The sequence below is a fragment of the Filobasidium floriforme genome (assembly GCF_021052385.1).
Source record: "Filobasidium floriforme strain CBS 6241 chromosome Unknown HD553scaffold_5, whole genome shotgun sequence".
Lineage (NCBI taxonomy): Eukaryota > Fungi > Basidiomycota > Tremellomycetes > Filobasidiales > Filobasidiaceae > Filobasidium > Filobasidium floriforme.
In genome coordinates, this window is record NW_025763626.1 from 114,128 (window position 1) to 129,213 (window position 15,086).

The following is a 15,086-nucleotide window of genomic DNA, read 5'->3' on the forward strand; positions in this document are numbered from 1 at the left end:
CATCCTTCCTCAGAAATCGAGAAGCTTCGTCGACCCTGTCCGCGCGGTATGATTTGCGTGACGCAGAATGCCAAAACAATCACAGGTGTGGAAACGGGCATGATCATCATCTGCATCACAAAACCCTCCCCCTTCGACCCGTCCAGTATGAACCGAATCCAAGGAGGTACAACATCCCGAGAAGAAGCAGAAGACCCGTCCCTTTTCCCATCGAGGACCGTTCGGAGCGAGACCGGATAACGATCTCCCTTGCCTCGCCCGTCCGTGTCTTCAACGAGATGATGCCGTCGTTTCTTTTGCTTTTTGTCATCGTCCACAACGACACGTCCCCGACTTCTTCCCTTCTCCCTCGTGTACGGATCAAATCGTTTACTTGTGGGTAGACTTGATCTTGAATCCCTTCGACTGTTGTTTGCGAATAATGCAGAAAAGATCGTCAGATCGACCGGATCGTTGTCGACCGTATTTAGAACCGCAGAAGCGGGACGTACACTCCTTCGTCCACGAGCCTTCTCGAACTTCCTGCCCTTCGATCGAACGAAAGGCTTTCCTCCCTTGAGGGGTCCACCGAAGTGCTTGACGGCCCTGATTGACAAGACGAGCAGAGTCGGCGTCATGTTCAGCACATCTTTCCTCGATCAACAAACACGGTCCACAGCTTCCAGCATGACTCACTCCCTGACGTTCCTCTTTCCCCTCAACAAAACGGTGTTGCTACCGGTAGGAGCCCTCAAAGCGAGCTGGTCCAGGGTCAAAGCCTCACCACCGTTGGCGATGATCCTGTCCCTGGCGGATCGGGCGAAGCTCAAGGCGGCAACGGTGAGCTTGCCGACCTCGGGGAGACGCTCGTCATCGAGAACCTTTCCGACAACGACGACGGTCTTGGCACCCTATTAACCAACAACAATCATTCGTCCATCAGCCTTCGTGTGTTCTCCTCCTGTATCCTTCCTTCCATCGGAATTCGTCCAGAACATCCCCCTGATAGGTCCTGCTCTGACGATCCTTCCTCCAGTATTCGATGCTCACGTCGGCGTTCTGGCCCTTGGACTCCTTGATGATTCGCGAGATGGAGATAGGGGGTCGGTTGATCCTGGACATAAAGAGCCTCTTGAGGATGGCCCTGTTGAACCTAGAGTCGGTCCTTCGGGCGAGGAATCGGTAGAGCTATAATATTTCGAGAAAGAGCACCACAGACCCAAATATCCCAGATCAACTCTCCGTCCATGCCTTTCCTCATTTCTTCCCATCTCCAGCTGTGCTTTCGCGGTGTACGAACCTTGACCAACAAGAGGAGGTAGGGGTCCTCACTCTTGGGAGAGGATCGGTTGCCCTTCCTGACGTGGTGGTTCTTAATGTCGATACCCATCTGTTCTCGTCCAACAGAATTCGTTTCCAACACAATATGATCGTCCGATGGAGCAGCAGATACGTTCGAGGTTCCGGTGTGCAAGAGCAGTAGATTTCAAGGATCGTAGATGATAGATAATTCGATTCGTGAGGTCCGGGATATGGCGGGAAGAATTTTCAAGACAACGTAGAATCGTTAGCGAGCTCGTTCTTACCGCTTCCGTGCAGCTCTGCCGCAGAGTCGTGTATCCGGACGGCTCTCTCACCTTGTCGAGTTGTCGTAAAACTTGCCCGTCCTGTGAACCTCGTGTTGATGGCAGGTCCTTGCGAACGATGCGACTCGACTTGATCTTGACGATACCCAGGTCGACAGCCCCGTCAGAGCCCCCCCTCGAGCCGCCTAGGGCCAGCGCGAGCACGGGGGAGCCGAGCGAACGAGAGGGAGTTGGCTGGGTGGTCAACGAAGCGCGCGAGAATGACCTAGGTCGATGGTGCGCTTTCTCTTGACGCGCGTCAAAATCGATCGACAGACCTCCACTTTCAACTCGGACTTAACTCCGCGCAAGGTCGGTGAGTCTCACCCTCGGTGCCTTCGTCCGTCTCTTGTTCCATATCGAGCGTTCGACGGCTTGACGTTTCAGCCACAAGCAAAAGCCTTCGGTTCAACGACGCATGAGCGAGATTTTGCGATCAAGTTATTCTCGGGGCCATAGACTCGATGCGAGGTGACCATCCACGATCATCGCGAAAATATCGGCTCGGATTTGCTGTACCCTATCGTTCCTATGTCGAACGAGATGATTAGGATGCTGTGAAAACGAGGGTGATTAGGATCGCGCGGGTTGAGCTGATATCTCGCATGTCCCGATGTCCCGATGTTCCGACGACGATCGCGATTCGAACTGTAGGTCATGGATCATAAAACTGCCGTGCAATGTCATGCCAATCTCGATCTCGAAACTCGTGGACTTATATTTCAGTCAGAATAGTCAAAGTTCGGGTCGGCCGCCTCATGACGAGAGCCACAGGCGAAGAGATCGAATCGGATATCGCATTCAAGTCGGATCGCGCGAATGCGAGACCGTATCGAATAATTATGGGCAACCATATCACTTCGTCCTCGCGTGGACTGCCAGAACCAACTCGAATCTAAGATGGCGCCACTATTCGATCCATTCCCGATGTCGTCAAAGCAACAGCGACGATCGGCGTGCGAACAAAGAGAACAAGGGACGTGCGGAGTCAAATCCCGAAGATCGTCGGTCGATACTTGCTTCTCAGCTTCTCGGTCGCTACTCTTCTTGGAATATATAACTATGCGATACCCTTACTTCTCTATTCTGTTCTACTCGATCGCCTCGTCGTGCACCTCTTCTATCTTTCACCTCGCTTCGATATCTCTCGACGAATCGTAACTCGAACTCGTACTCGCTTCAATACTCGAACCCAAGTCGATCGCAAACAAAGATGTCGCAACCTTCTCGGCTCCGACCGGAGCGAACCCCTCAGTTCAAGAGTATGCAGGTGTTCCGCAAGAGGCTGATGGCCGCAGGGTAAGTCCTCAATTCGATCCGATCGGCCACTCGTGCGACGCTTCGCTCGTTCCCCTTCGTGCGACGCTTAGCTCGTTCCCCTTCGTCCGCCGCTTCGCTCGTTCCCCTTCGTCCGCCGCCTCGCTCGCTTCCCCTCGTCCTATACACGTTCTGACTCGTGCTTCTTTGTGTCAGTCATCTCGAACCGAGCAGCCCTAAGCACATGAAGAGAATCGTAGTGGTTGGCTCGCAGTCGGCAGGCAAGAGTGCGTTGGTTTCAATGTTGACAGGGATCAAGTTGGAGAGTTCGATCAAAGCCACTACCCGGTGAGTTACACTGTCACAGATTGTGCTTCGTCAACTGAACCTTCTTCCTTTTAGCGGGCCAACTGTTTTCCGCTTCGTCAAGGGCGAAGAGCAGGGTGGATACAAGCTCTGGCCAGAGTTCATAGAGGATGCCAAAGGCCCCTTACCCCGTCCAACCCAGGGGGATCAGGAAATTTGTAGGAAGATCGACGTCCCGGCAAAAATCAAGGATCTTCACCGGCTCGTGTTGCGGCCCGAGTAAGTTGTGATCGAGCAAAGACAGTGCTTTCTCTCAACTCATACGAGCTTTCAGATTCGATGAGGAGGGAGAATTTCTGGATACCGAGGATATATCCAGCGATCAAAGGCTGGCCGACATAAATCCTACCTTTTTTACGGAGAATAGAGTCGTCGTCGAGAAGGTCAACCCGGACATGCCCGATGTTGAAATCATCGATTTGCCTGGTCTTCAGGTATCGAGTCAACACCCTCACGTGCTTGACAAGATCCGAAAGATCACCCAGGAGAACCTCCGGATGCCGAACACGTTCGCTGTAGGGGTATGCCCTGCAACCACCGAACCCGAAAGCCAGGACGTTCTCAACGTCGTCAGGGCTTGGGATCCGAGTTTTTCAAAAACCTTGAGTAAGTCTAATGCGGTATACAACTTGCCAAGGTGATCACTAACACAGGATTTGATTGCTGTTACCGTAGTCGCTCTGAGCCGTTCCGACGAATTGTCAGGTAACGAATGTGCGTGGGAGGAGATGATTTCGACGCATCCGGGATCATTCTGCTTCATCATCTCCCTCCCACCTTCGGGAGTAGCAGCGACTCTGGAAGAACTGGAGTGTGAGGAGAAAAGCTGTTTCGACAACATGCTCAAATCAAACAAGAGCTTCGTTCACAAGGTCCCGCAGACTATCCTTGGAATTCAAAGTCTGCGTAAGCTCGTCTTGGCGAAGATATTTGCAGCAGAGAAGACTTTGTGAGTTCAGCTTCACCCGTCTGGTCGCGCCACCGATTGCTTACTCCAAACATCGTAGACTCTTGTCGGCCTTGAGCAAGCTGAGAAGCGAACTTGCCCTCCTCACTGAGAGTAGTGGACAATGGAAACGATCGGCAGTCATCGGGGAAATCAATGCGCACATCGACATTGCTGCCCGGGAATACTGCAAAACCCTTCGCACCTTCGAAATCTCAAGCCACCAAGACCGTGATCGATTCTGCGAAAGGTTGTCAACTCTACTCCACGAGAGTGTTCCCAATCTGGAACATCTTGAAGGAGATCTCTGCAGCATGACTTTCCAGGAAATCGTCGTCAAAATCCAGAAAGACTGGACCGGCTGTATAGACTCGCATCAACAGACACTGTGGAGGGCAATATTATCCAAAATCCAGTCGGCAGTCTCCCGTAGCGTCCCGTCACCTTAAGGTCTTTGCGACAAAATTTGTTCAGCAGCAACTTCTCTGGTCGAAAAGCAGCAGTCTGCGAGTCAAGTATTCTTGCAGGTGAGTCTGGTGTAGACAGTAAACCTAAAGAACCTTTGACAAAACAAATCTACCGCTAGGTCTTGACGCAGCAGTATTGCAGTATCGGATCGGCCCCGTTGGCAACCCTCACTTGTGATTCAGCTGCCAACAGTCGCTACCATCAGCTGTTCATTGCGCCAGACATGGCCCTACCGACGATCCCGCTAGGACCGACTCCGCCACAGACTCCGCCGGCTTCGCTCAAGCGTAAGAGGTCGGATCACGAAGACCCCCGGGTCAACCTGAAACGGGATACAGGTACGTCTGCCCTCAGACGGAACGCACGCCCTAGCAAATCGCTAACAAAAAAGTTTCCCGTTCGCGCCCATATCTCTTCGTACAGAACTCGAACAGACTCGTCAGGTTCAGATTCATATCACTCTAGCCCTTGAAAGGCTTCTGTATGGTGTTCAAGATCACCTTAGCCATGCTATAGCAAGTCTTGCACACGATGGTGTAGCTCACTTGCTGCGAGAGAAGGTGGGAACCAATCGAGTTCTTACCCTGGAAGCGGCGGCGTCGATCATGGCACAGAGCGCCGAAGAGGCCGAGAAGAGTCAAAATATGGTGGCAGAATTGAAGAGACTCATTGACATCGGCGGACAAGCTAGAATCGAGGGATAGGCGGTATATAGAGAGTACGAACTTTCTCGAAGCAATACGGGACTTCAAAAGCATATGCATGTGTACATCGTCAACGAGATCTTACGAGTGTCAATCAATAATATATACGATCGTCATACGAGCAACTCTTTACTCGTCGTCGTCCTCGTCATCGTCGTCTTGAGCTTGCAAGAACTGCCGAGCGAAACATCGTAAGCATCAGCGGTCTCGAATCAGACGACGTTCGGAGAGGCTTACCTTGACGAGCGGCTCGGCGGCCTTGACAAAGTGACCCTTGCCCTGAGCAGACGCTCCCTTTTGAGCCCAGTAGATGATGGCCTGGTCGGAGATACAGTCCTCGTTGTACAGGACCTTGAGAATCTGGGGGAAGGCCTTGATGATCCTCGTTTCGGTGTAGCAGTATACCTGCGCGGTGTTGATGAGCGAGACTTGAGCCTTCGCGGTAGTACAGAAGGGTTCCATCAACGAAGCGTAGGTCTGCTCATGCGAGAAGACGGTTAGCATCCTCGCGCGGGACGAATTGCTAAACGATAGAACTCACCTTGATGTTCTTGAGGGCCAAAGCCTCGAGTTGTTCCGGCTTGGCGGTCCAGTCGACGTCGGCCATGATAGCAGCCCAGATAGCCTGGAGAAGGTCGACCTCGCCAATCTTGGTCTCGTTCTGTTGAGCCTTGACGTATTCGGCCATCTGTAGGCGAGTTCGAGCGAACAACACAAATCAGCGATCGGTCATCGGATCGAAAGTAGAAACATCACTGACCTCCTCGACGGTGTCCTCCTCGCCTCCCATCATCTCGGTCAACCTGCCGACCATTTCTTCCCTGACGACCTTCCTAACGCTGTTCAAGTACCAATCGACGACTCCACCCAGCTCGGCTTTTTTGAAGTGTTCCTCGAGACGTTCAGTCGTCCTGACTTGCGAGGGGAAGACGTTGATCAAGCCGAGCTTGTCGAGACCCGACTTGCGGAACAAGAGGGCGAAAGATTCGATGGTTTGAGGGTTGGGAGAGGCGAGGTAGAATTGAATGAACTCGGTAAGGAAGGTGAGCCCGACCTCTATCGATGGGGACATAGGATGATTCGATCAGTATAGTTCCGATTGATCGGTGCTAGTCTAGGACATATACGACTCACCGTCCTTGACGACGGCATCCCTCCAAAGACTCTGCAAACACTTTCCGGAAGCGAGGCCTTCGGTAACGAAGCATGCAGTGGCGTAAGCCAATTTCTCTCGGGTAAGGGGGTCCCATTTGGCGATGCTGTTATCAGGCGAAAGATGGGTGATCGTGGTCAGGCGGTCGATCGGTAGATGAATTCGATGCCGACGAATCTCAAAGCTTACTATGCAATCAGACTGGGGAGCGAGTTCTCGTCGAGGGGCTTCTGGAGGTACTTGTACCTGTCCGAGGTTAGGTCGACAGGGTCAGCTATCGCCTCAATCTCGTCACTTCCAAACGAATGCCAAGCGTACCTCTGAATGAGCCTCTTCAAGACATCCACGAGATCCCTGATCTCCTTCTTCCAATCACCCTGATCCCCCCCCAGAGTTTGGTCCTCATCCCCGATATCGGCATCTCCTAATCCCGTCCCTTTGGTCCTGAGGATAGCGATCTTGCTCCTCTTGGTCTCGTCACCAGCGGCGTCGAGGTAACTCCCACCGGGCTGGAGAAGACCTCCACAGATGAGGAGCTCGAAGAATGCATCGCTGTACTTGAGAAGTTCAAGTTGAGCTCCAGCTGTGACGAGCTTGGCGAGGATTTGATCGGGGGTTGCGTCGGCGGGAAGGGAGACGAGGTAGGTAAGGAGGTTGTCGCGGAAAGCTGAATGTGCGTCATAGATTACGGTAAAGGTTGATGATGAACGAGGTCAGTTTCGAAAGAGGATGATCTACATTCGAAGCTAGACAAACCTTCAGGCTCGAACTTGGCGGTGGCCCTGGCTTGGCCCTTTCTCTGCTTGATCCTCACACCACTATAGTTCAGTATCCACCACGTAGAGTCGAGATCAGACGCAGACAATGCGTGTACAGTGCAGATGCGCTATCATCAGCCAGTTGCTCGTATCGATCGACAGCACAACCCCATCGTCTACGAAGAATCAGGGGAGATACTCACGTTAAAGACGGTTTGGCTGCATTAGCTTGTGTCTGTTGTGCACCCGGGGCTTGTTGAGAAGACATAAGCTGTGGTGTGTGAGGTGCCGAAGGGATGTTTTGTGTGCTAGGACTGAAAGGGGTGCCGGTATCGGTCTGTTGAGGATCTCCTTGTTGAGCGAGGAGCGTAGAGGTAAACAGTGGAGAGGTATTGTGTTTGGAATTCGATCAAAGTTAGGAAGTTGGTAGATCGATCGCTTTCGAGATTATCAAAACGAGTGGAAGGTGGAGCGAGCCGAGCATCAGCAGCAGCTCGCGCGTGCTGGCTGCGAGCCAAATCCCAAAACTGTCCTCTGGAGCAAGCATTCTGCAGCCTCACGACCACTTTGCACAACAACATGCATCTTGTTCAAACGGCTAGCGGGATCCAGATCAGTTCGTGCTTCTTCCAAGGCAAAGCAGGACGTTATAGGCCGAAGCGTGAACGAGACATCGCGAAAAGTTGGATAAACGACCCAGAAACAATTTGGGCCGTTTTGGTTTGATGTAATGCGGTGCTCAAACGGCAAAAACAGATGCCAGGGTGCTTATGGTTACACAATGCTTGCTTAGATTCTCAAGGCAACATGCGAACAGATACAAGGTCGTCGCCCGCTTTCTGGTAGGCAACCTGTAACTCGAGCGTTCGGTCGTGTGGTTGTGAACTTGAATCGATTGTCGTCAAGCCGGTATGCATCAGCCGGCCACCAGATTGCACGCTTGCGGATTTCCTAGTACCTTTATGCATGTGTATATGAAGCCGTTCTGTTTGCCCCTGGCATCTATCGTTCGAGCATTGAGAGTGTAAGAATACAGAAAGTACTGGTGGTTTCAGCTGTTAGCTGCTGGTGATCTCATGGTGACGACACGTGGATCACGGCGAGTCTCAGCTTTGGCGATCTGCTCCGGCCCGAGCTGCCAACGCCAACGACATCATCATCATCACCGGTCGGACACATTCTTTGTCTGGCATGTCTGTATCGTGTCTCATTCATATCCCAGTCCTTCACCACATCTCTGGATTTCCCTGGTACATCAGAGTTGGTTGAGATGTCGCCAACTCTTCTCGAAGCTCAGACTTCCGCCCTGCTCTCGCTCCTCAATCTCAACGAACAACAACCCTCCACCTCATCCAACGCTGGCACCCGACCCCAAACGCCCAGCAACAACAACAATAACGATCATGCAGGAGGCGCTTCCAACGACTTGTTGGCTTTCGAAAAGGGAAAGAATGGACCTTTGGTTTGGAAGGTCTTGATCTTGGACGATCAGAGCAAGGATGTTTTGGCGACCAGTCTCCGCGTGCAGGACTTGCGTGAACAAGGGGTCACTCTCCATATGTGAGTCCGGAGGTGATTGGGAGAGTGTGGAACGAGCTGGGCACTATGATGCCCGAAGTTAGTAGCTGAAACGTTGTATCGGATCATGATAGGCAGCTACATACCGCTCGACCACCGCTTTCGGATGTGCCCGCCATTTACTTCGTGTCACCTACCAGTTCCAATATTCGCCGAATAGCTCAAGATATCGCTCAAGGCCTCTATTCGTCTTATCACCTCTCTTTCACCTCGTCTCTTCCTAAACCTCTGATGGAAGAGTTTGCGAGCACTTTGCTCAGCCACGACCCGTCAGGCGCGCTCGGGGACAATGTTGCTGGCGTCTGGGACCAAAACCTGGACTTTATCGTCCCTAGCCCTTCGTTGTTCTCCTTGTTACCGAAAAGGGTACCACTACCAGATGCATCTGGGTCGAACCAGAACCAAGTTGCTAGACGACCGTCGGGAAAGGACAAGGAGCCCGTACCAAAAGAGACCGATGCTCCGCCTTCGTATGCCATCCTCAATTCGCCCTCAGCGACCGAGGTGGAGATCGAGGCCGAGTCGGAGAGGATCGCCCGAGGACTCTTCAGCGTGGTCGTGACTCTCGGGAGCGTACCCATTATCCGGGCGCCGAGAGGCAACGCAGCGGAGATGGTAGCGAGGAAGTTGGATGCCAAGTTGCGGGATTGGGCTAGTGGAGGCGGTGCAGGTAGAGGGTATGGAGTAGGAGGGGATGCTTTGAGTGGTTTGAACAGGCCTCGTGAGTACTCCCGTTGTTTCGTATTGATAGATCTGTGGCATGATGCTAATTGTGCTGTCATTCTGCTTGCAGTGCTGGTTATCCTCGATCGGAATGTCGATTTGATTCCCATGTTGTCTCACTCGTGGACTTATCAGGCTCTCGTGCATGATGTCTTGGAGATGAAGCTCAACCGAGTAACGGTCGAGGTCAGTCTACGAGTCGCCCGGTTCCATTGAAATCACCCCGAGATCCCTGACATCTGCCCCCTTCTCATCGTCGTGGACAGTCCCCCGAGAACGGTCGATTACAGAAAAAGTCTTACGACTTCGACTCGAAAGACTTCTTCTGGGCCAAGAACGCGACCATGCCGTTCCCGGCCGTCGCCGAGGACATCGATTCCGAGCTCAACCGATACAAGATCGATGCTGCTGAGATCACCAGGAGTACAGGAGTGAGCGATATGAATGACGTTTCGCAAATGTGAGCAGAGTCAAGCCGGCTCGTGGTGACGTACCAACGCTGACCAGATGAAATGTCAATCAGCGACTTCACGAGCAATGCGGCACATCTCAAGACGGCCATCACGGCTCTGCCCGAGCTGACGGCTAGGAAGCATTGTTTGGACACGCATATGAATATCGCTACAGCGCTCTTGCAAGCGATCAAGGAGCGAGGTCTGGATAACCTTTTCCAGGTCGAGGAGGCGGCCGCTAGGCAGGTGCGGATCGTTTCCCTCTTTGATACGGGTTCTTGTTCTAAGACCTTACTGATAGTTTTCTGCACCTGCTGTCTTATTGATAGAACCGACAAACCATCCTGAACACTTTGAATGGTGTGACAGAAGATCCCGAGACGACGGCAAAGCCGACACCTGAGGATCAACTTCGACTGGTCATCATCTATTATCTGACGGTACCCGACAATGCGATCAGCAAGGAAGATATGAACGAGTTGACGAATGTGCTCAAGCTCGCTGGCGCCGATCTCAAGGCTTTGGATTACGTCAAGAAGTGAGTCGGGCCCCCTTTACACGGTTTTGCATGCGAGATGGATGACTGAACCGGATCGCATCGCGCTTAGGGTTCGAGAGATTACGAGAATGACGATGATGGCGTCGGCTCCTGCTATGCCTCAGCAGCAGGGAGGAGCTCTACGTGGATTCGGTGTTTTGGGTAACAGGGTATGTCGAGCCATATCTCGGTTGCCAGAAGCCAACGCTGACCGTCTTTTATCTGATTGCCTAGATCACCGAACGTTTACGAGAGGGAGGTATCACGGGAGGGTTCGACAACATCATATCGGGAGTCAAAAACTTCCTGCCCGCCCGCAAGGAGTTGACGGTGACCAGGCTTGTCGAAGCCTTGATGGACCCCGCAACAGCCACGACTCAAGCTTTGCACGACACTGACGACTACCTCTTGTTCGACCCCAAGGCGACTCGATCGAGAGCGGGACCTCAGTCTGGAGGCAAGAACCGTATGCAGTTTGGCGAGGCCGTCGTGTTCATGGTCGGAGGAGGCGGGTACGTCGAGTACACCAACCTGCTGGAATGGGCTCAGCAGAGGGGCGCGAAAGACCGGGACGGCGCGTCGGTCGGGCCGGGCAAGAAGGTGACCTACGGAAGCACCGAGATCATGACACCGACCGCTTTCCTCAACGTCATGTCGCAGCTGGGTCAAAGCTAGATGAGGTTACGTATTCTCATGATACCTTGTAGTAATTCTGTACCGATCTTGTCGTGGGGGTCGCTCACCTGGATATGCATCCGCGGATAACGAAATGATGACGAGAGTTGTTACGCGCTTCCTGCCCCCGCGACGCGCTTTTAACTGCTCAAGCACGGATAGAAAGGGCTGGCAGGGGCTCTTTCCCTTGTTTGCCTCTCTGCCAGCGATTCAAACCCAGATCAACTATATAACCTACAGCTGCACACCGACCATATTCAAACACCTTGATAAAGACCCCTCCGAAATTTCTCTCTCCTTGTGGATCGCACTTGACTGAGCGCCTTCACCCCCTCGCCGAGATATTAACGAGCGTCTCGTGTCGGGGCGATAACGACCTAAACAGTGAGTATTTCCTTTACTTTACCACTTCCAAGCTTCTCCCGGGAACAGAAAGGTCGAAAGACGAGGGTTGTCTATGAAGACAAGTATGTCGCCCCAGTCCTACATGCCTCTTCACCATGATGTGCAAGACGCAATGCGGATCCGATTACAGCACTACAGCCAATTGTGCACGACTGAGCCTCCCACGATTTCGACCTTTCTTTCCGGCGAAGCAACGAATTTCCCATCGCTGTCGTGGACCAGGTTTGCTAACTCGTCTGTTGCTACCTGTTAGACAGATAACTATAAATATAACGTCCGGTTGCCATCGACGACTTGATCGATGACCTAGGCCTATAATTGGTGAGCGTCTCTCCCTCTGTCTCTTGCTTGCCTTGACATCCCCCTTCTTTGATCGAACGTAATGATCCGACAACCAGTCTCTCGTCGCCGAGGATGTTAAAAACTTACCATGCTAATGCTGCGACTTACGAGTCGATAATGAAACAAACTGCTTCTAAGAACGGCTAGCTGAGGCACTATCAAAACGAGAGACTTGCCTGTCGTGGTCATTCGCGTTCGATGTCCGAAATATTGATCGACTCGAAGCTAATCTACTCGATCTCATCGTAGTCCTAAATATAGATACGAAGACAATCCGAGATCATCGCCATGTCTGGTTAGTCCATCCAGTCTCTCGCCATTGAAACCTGAACATCTCGGGCTTACCCATTTGATATTGTCGTCTATAGCCGTGGGAGGAAAGCTTTCGAAGGAAGAATGGCGTCGTCAGAAGGATCTCGACGCCGCACGTAAGGCAGGTACAGCACCCGCAGAAGTTGACGAGGATGGCAAAGCCATCAACCCTCACATTCCAGGTGAGTGCTTTTACTCTAGTACCCTAGTCCTTTGTACCTTAGATAGTTTCTTTATCATACATCATTTGCATACAAATGCTCATACCATACTCCTTTGGTTGTTGTGTGTTTGCTTTCGACGCCCACCAGAGTACATCGTCAAGGCTCCTTGGTACGCTGACACCGGACATGCTTCGCTCAAGCATCAAAAGAACTGGGCGGCAGTGGATGAGTCCAAGATTGCCAAGATTGGGGAATGGTACGACCGAGGGGCCAAGGCCGGTCCGGCAGCTAAAAAGTACAGGAAGGGAGCCTGTGAGAATTGCGGAGCCATCACGCATACCAAGAAGGACTGTTTGGAGCGACCACGAAAGAAGGGAGCCAAGTTTACCAACAGCAACATTGCGGCAGACGAAGTCATTCAGACTGTTAAGGGAGGATACGATGCTAAGCGAGATCGTTACAACGGATACGATCCTGCTTCGCACGCCGAGGTCTACAAGGAATACACCGCTATGGAGGAGGAGCGCAAGCGGTTGCGAGAGGAAGAAGTGGACAAGCAGACGTCGACCGAGCTTGCGGCTGTTGCCAAGAAAGGCAAGACTGAGGACGACGATGCCTTTGGTTCTTCCGACGAGGATGAGCATGACGATGACAAGTATGCGGACGAGGGGGATGCGGTCGGTCAGAAGCTGGATACCAAGAACCGAGTGTCGGTCAGGAACCTGCGTATTCGAGAGGACACGGCCAAGTATCTGTTGAACTTGGATACCGAGTCGGCATACTACGATCCCAAGACCCGATCGATGCGAGATGCGCCAGTCAAGGGTAACCCTGAAGAGGTAAGCCGGCGAATTCCCGTTATCATACGTCGATTCTTGCTCACAACCCTTGATCTTGACGACGACAACAGATGACATTCGCCGGAGACAACTTCCAACGATACTCGGGAGATGCGGCTCGTATTCAAAAGCTTCAACTGTTCGCTTGGCAATCTGCTGCACGAGGGAACGACGTACACATGAACGCCAACCCGACGCAAGGAGAGTTGCTGCACAAGGACTTCCAGGAGAAGAAGGAGCAGTTGCGGGACACCAACAAGATCAGCATTTTGGCCAAGTATGGAGGTGCCGAGCATCTTGAGAAGGTTCCCAAGGAGCTCTTGACCGGACAGACCGAGAACTGTGAGTACAAGCCTGTTTTAATTCTTATGGCGTTGTGATCAGTGGCTAAATCCTTCTGTCCTATCCAAAGACGTCGAGTATTCTCGAACGGGAACGGTCATCAAGGGACAAGAGCGGGCAAAGGCCAAGTCCAAGTACGATGAGGATGGTGAGTCTTTCGGATCCTTTCCTAGACTCGCATCTTCAAGCTACTGACGACACGCGTACAGTCCTGCTCAACAACCACACCAGCGTATGGGGCTCGTGGTACGACCTGGCGTCGGGTATTTGGGGCTTTGCTTGTTGTCATCTTACCAGTAAGTTTTAAACGGTGCAAACTAAGGACCGGACGAGTCAGCTCACCTCATCTTGTTCCGACCAACCAGTTCCCGGAAGCTACTGCACGGGCAAAGCGGGTATTGCTGCAAATGAGGAGAACACGATTCACAAGATGCTCGAGTCTGCCGGTGCAAGGGAGGAACAACGAAAGCTGGACTCCGAAAGAGCACAGCAGAAGTCGCTAGCAGAGCAGCACCTTGAGAATGTCGCGACCGGCAAGGGCAAGGGTCCCGCGGACCCCGAAGTCAAGCAGAACTTCTCCAAGGGTCGTCTTGGCGAAGGCGACGAGATCGCTCTGGACAAGGAAAGATTGAAGGCGGCCATCGCTGCGGAGAAGAAGAGGAAAGGCGTTACGGATGAGGATGAGGCATGGAATCAAGCCAAGCGTTCAAAGACCGACGTCACGGAAGAGGATATGGGTAAGTCGACTTCGGCCATCCTCATGAAGCGAATCATTGAGCTGACCTCTTTCCGCGAACAGAGGCCTACCGACTTACCCGTACAGCAGCCTTCGACGATCCCATGGCCAATTACAAGGACGACGAGCTATAGCGATCGTGGCTTTAGCATATTTCTTACATCGTATCCATTTCACGAGACACACTTGTATCAGCACAAATCGTTGTATTGCATTCAAGCATATCAGTGTACAGTCCGCACTCGATCTCCGCCCGGCCAACCTCACTGTTTCGTTGCGCTCCTTCAACTCGCGGTGACACAGTCACCGTCACGTCCGATGCGTACCAATGGCTTGGGCTTCGAATTAGGTTCAGCAGACCCGCTAAGAGATCAGATTAGAAGACCACGCAGAAAGACGGAGCATGCTTATACGACCAAGAAGCGGCGTCTAGACTGAATCTAAAACCTTTTTAGTTAACACTACTGAACCAATAGTCAGCGTAAACTCAACCCGTGTTCTACGCACAACTTTGATTGCTGGGGTCAATAACCAGAAAAACGAATAGATGGTGCCCTTCTTCTGAACAGGCCCTGGACCTTGCGCAATGCCGCATGGGGAAAGCGTAACTCTTTCGAATGCTTGCATTCGTACCAGTCTTAGCCTCTTCGTCTACGCACCTACCCTACACCTTCACATTCCGATTACGGTGTTGTCCCTTTCAACGAGCACAATATATTTGTAT

General features: G+C 52.3%; 5 protein-coding genes across 5 annotated transcripts; 3 read left to right on the plus strand and 2 right to left on the minus strand.

Annotated features, from left to right (window-relative positions):
- Window positions 1-4: 4 nt before the first annotated feature.
- HD553DRAFT_330884 (ribosomal protein L18e/L15P) lies at window positions 5-1,648 on the minus strand. Its single transcript, XM_046181992.1, has 5 exons — window positions 1,280-1,648; window positions 1,030-1,167; window positions 676-890; window positions 492-585; window positions 5-405 (listed from the first exon to the last, which is right to left on the minus strand). Exons 1-5 carry the CDS (start codon window positions 1,367-1,369, stop codon window positions 370-372), a joined length of 573 nt encoding a protein of 190 aa, XP_046038331.1. The 5' UTR covers window positions 1,370-1,648; the 3' UTR covers window positions 5-369.
- Window positions 1,649-2,660: 1,012 nt separating this feature from the next.
- HD553DRAFT_367084 (P-loop containing nucleoside triphosphate hydrolase protein) lies at window positions 2,661-5,345 on the plus strand (the record flags this gene model as incomplete). The annotated part of the gene is made up of 9 exons (XM_046184118.1): window positions 2,661-2,903; window positions 3,078-3,209; window positions 3,264-3,446; window positions 3,502-3,833; window positions 3,903-4,176; window positions 4,235-4,404; window positions 4,648-4,700; window positions 4,760-4,979; window positions 5,065-5,345. Exons 1-9 carry the CDS (start codon window positions 2,818-2,820, stop codon window positions 5,343-5,345), a joined length of 1,731 nt encoding a protein of 576 aa, XP_046038332.1. The 5' UTR covers window positions 2,661-2,817.
- On the minus strand, window positions 5,278-7,646 carry HD553DRAFT_348479 (eIF4-gamma/eIF5/eIF2-epsilon-domain-containing protein). Its single transcript, XM_046183386.1, has 9 exons — window positions 7,460-7,646; window positions 7,255-7,316; window positions 6,817-7,165; window positions 6,688-6,744; window positions 6,480-6,604; window positions 6,106-6,401; window positions 5,887-6,033; window positions 5,583-5,822; window positions 5,278-5,519 (listed from the first exon to the last, which is right to left on the minus strand). The coding sequence occupies exons 1-9, from the start codon at window positions 7,522-7,524 to the stop codon at window positions 5,475-5,477; spliced, it is 1,386 nt and encodes a 461-aa protein (XP_046038333.1). The 5' UTR covers window positions 7,525-7,646; the 3' UTR covers window positions 5,278-5,474.
- An 824-nt stretch (window positions 7,647-8,470) lies between these two features.
- HD553DRAFT_306885 (Sec1-like protein) lies at window positions 8,471-11,349 on the plus strand. Its single transcript, XM_046179351.1, has 8 exons — window positions 8,471-8,816; window positions 8,909-9,555; window positions 9,628-9,743; window positions 9,824-10,017; window positions 10,081-10,255; window positions 10,339-10,547; window positions 10,618-10,717; window positions 10,782-11,349. The coding sequence occupies exons 1-8, from the start codon at window positions 8,527-8,529 to the stop codon at window positions 11,220-11,222; spliced, it is 2,172 nt and encodes a 723-aa protein (XP_046038334.1). The 5' UTR covers window positions 8,471-8,526; the 3' UTR covers window positions 11,223-11,349.
- Window positions 11,350-12,257: 908 nt separating this feature from the next.
- HD553DRAFT_340032 (mRNA processing-related protein) lies at window positions 12,258-14,496 on the plus strand (the record flags this gene model as incomplete). Its single annotated transcript, XM_046182494.1, has 8 exons — window positions 12,258-12,264; window positions 12,338-12,463; window positions 12,593-13,284; window positions 13,356-13,626; window positions 13,697-13,774; window positions 13,836-13,922; window positions 13,992-14,363; window positions 14,426-14,496. The coding sequence occupies 8 exons, from the start codon at window positions 12,258-12,260 to the stop codon at window positions 14,494-14,496; spliced, it is 1,704 nt and encodes a 567-aa protein (XP_046038335.1).
- Window positions 14,497-15,086: the final 590 nt, after the last annotated feature.

Excerpts from the sequence above, each read along its gene's own strand:
- HD553DRAFT_306885 (XM_046179351.1), top strand. The coding sequence starts at position 8,527 with ATGTCGCCAACTCTTCTCGAAGCTCAGACTTCCGCCCTGCTCTCGCTC. Across the intron at positions 9,556-9,627 it reads GAGTGGTTTGAACAGGCCTC|TGCTGGTTATCCTCGATCGG; the intron begins GTGAGTACTCCC and ends TTCTGCTTGCAG. Across the intron at positions 10,548-10,617 it reads GCTTTGGATTACGTCAAGAA|GGTTCGAGAGATTACGAGAA; the intron begins GTGAGTCGGGCC and ends CATCGCGCTTAG.
- HD553DRAFT_330884 (XM_046181992.1), bottom strand. The coding sequence starts at position 1,369 with ATGGGTATCGACATTAAGAACCACCACGTCAGGAAGGGCAACCGATCC. Across the intron at positions 1,168-1,279 it reads ACCTCCTCTTGTTGGTCAAG|CTCTACCGATTCCTCGCCCG; the intron begins GTTCGTACACCG and ends GAAATATTATAG. Across the intron at positions 891-1,029 it reads CCAAGGGCCAGAACGCCGAC|GGTGCCAAGACCGTCGTCGT; the intron begins GTGAGCATCGAA and ends GTTGGTTAATAG.
- HD553DRAFT_348479 (XM_046183386.1), bottom strand. The coding sequence starts at position 7,524 with ATGTCTTCTCAACAAGCCCCGGGTGCACAACAGACACAAGCTAATGCA. Across the intron at positions 7,317-7,459 it reads GCAGCCAAACCGTCTTTAAC|TGGTGTGAGGATCAAGCAGA; the intron begins GTGAGTATCTCC and ends ACTGAACTATAG. Across the intron at positions 6,034-6,105 it reads AGGAGGACACCGTCGAGGAG|ATGGCCGAATACGTCAAGGC; the intron begins GTCAGTGATGTT and ends ACTCGCCTACAG.